We start from the raw sequence: 1,899 nt of genomic DNA on the forward strand, positions 1-1,899 counted from the left end.
GAATGCTAACTGAGACTCTTCAATACCCTCCTTTGTGAGGTGTCCATTCGTCGTGTCCTTCCAGTGATCTTCTCGTTTTTCGTGACATGTTCAAGCCGAAGAACGGCGGGCAAATCACTTTTACATTTCAGAGAGCCAGGAATGCAAGGAGTCCTTGGTTAAAGTGTGTCTTATATTAAGAAAGTTTTCTGATTGGCTTATACACAAAACCTGTTGTCATAACAAATAATTTATTCCAAAAATAGCTAAAAAAAAAAAATAGAGCCACGAGGCTTCATTGTTTCGAGTTCAATTCCGAGAAAAGCTGATTAGTTCGAGCGTATGATCAGTTCTTAATAGAAAACACATGGATATCAAAACGTTGCTTCGCAATCTTCGCGAGGAAGTTTCGTGCCCAGTGTGTACTAACGTGTACACCGATCCGAAGCACCTTCCATGTCTACACACGTTTTGTCTGCACTGCTTGAAACACTGGCACACAACAAGCCATGGCCGAGACACAATCAGATGCCCGAAGTGTCAAGCTATTAGCAGAGTGCCTGAAAGTGGCGATTTGAAAGATCTTCCCACCAGTTTTTATCTGAACGGCTTGATTGATGTGTTAGCAATTAAAGAGTGCAAAACAAGCCAAGTACGATGTGGAAATTGCGACAAGAAAAGCGCCGAGAGTTCCTATTGTTTTCACTGTTGCGTGTTTTGGTGTGACGAGTGCATCATTGGACACAACATCATTCGCAGCAATAAAGATCATCGTGTTCTGGCGCTCAAAGACTTTCAAGACAAAGACTATGAAGATGTGATGAAACGACCTGCTTTCTGTCCTAAGGAAGATCATAACAAAGAAGAGCTAAAGTACTTTTGCAAAGACTGTGAAATGCCACTTTGCCAAATATGTGTGACATTGGATCATGGAGGTCATAATATGAAGTTAATCAAAGAAGAAGCGGAGACACAAAAGACTGAAATGAAGTCTTTTATTGAAAAACAGCGACACAATTTACGAGCAAAGATGAATGCCGTGAGCCGACTTGATGGAGAATGTGCCACACTGATACAACAAGGCGAAGATGTGAAGAGAGAGATTCAAACATTTGTTGACAATTTAATTGCAGCCATTGAAGCAAACAAGAAAAACATATTCGCAGAGGTGGAAAAAGAAACAAACAAGTCGATTGAAAGCATAATAAGGCGAAAGACCGAGATCAAGCATCAAATGACGGCCATAAAATCATCTCTGGAGAAGGCTGACAAACTTTTAACCCGAAGTACAAACGCTGAAATCGTTCAACTCAAGAAATCATCAGACACCATCTTTGAAGGAGTTCATCAAATCGAGTCAACCGACTGTGACCCCGAACTTATGGCTCATTTTGTCTTCGTGGAAAATTATAAGTTGTTCAACACTGTCAAAACTGAACTAATTGGAACTTTGAAAAAACCAACAAAAGCAGGTCAGTGTGATATTGAAGGCAAAGGACTGGAGGAAGGAATTGCTCACCGTGAAGCTCACTTTACCTTGACAACAAAGGACACCGAAGGAAGACAGTGTTTCAATGAACGTGACCATGTAACGGTGGAGATCAGGGACGAACAAGGACGAGAATGCACGTCAGAAATACAAATAAATGACTGTAAAGATGGACTCTATCAAGTCAGGTATTGTCCCAGAGATCCAGGAAAATGTCGAGTGACTGTAAAGGTAAACGGGGAACATGTCCGTAACAGTCCTTTTGCTGTGCAGGTAACACCATTTCAGTTTAAACCTGTACTTTCCTTCGGGAAAGAGGGCTCGTCTGAGGGAATGTTTCGGTTTCCTTGGGGGGTAGCAGTAAATGCAGTAAATGCAAAGGATGAGATAGTTGTTGTTGATAGTTACAACCATAGAGTCCAAATTTTTAA

General features: G+C 41.2%; 1 protein-coding gene across 1 annotated transcript; it reads left to right on the forward strand.

The window, feature by feature from the left end:
- The first annotated feature begins 304 nt into the window (after positions 1 to 304).
- LOC149034027 (E3 ubiquitin-protein ligase TRIM56-like) lies at positions 305 to 1,461 on the forward strand. The gene is given in 2 exon segments (XM_089193331.1): positions 305 to 1,405; positions 1,408 to 1,461. Coding segments are annotated over 2 exon segments (1,113 nt in total). The 5' UTR covers positions 305 to 346.
- The last annotated feature ends 438 nt before the right edge of the window (positions 1,462 to 1,899 follow it).

This window comes from Pocillopora damicornis, chromosome 14 (genome assembly GCF_964200805.1).
Source record: "Pocillopora damicornis chromosome 14, jaPocDami1.2, whole genome shotgun sequence".
NCBI lineage: Eukaryota > Metazoa > Cnidaria > Anthozoa > Scleractinia > Pocilloporidae > Pocillopora > Pocillopora damicornis.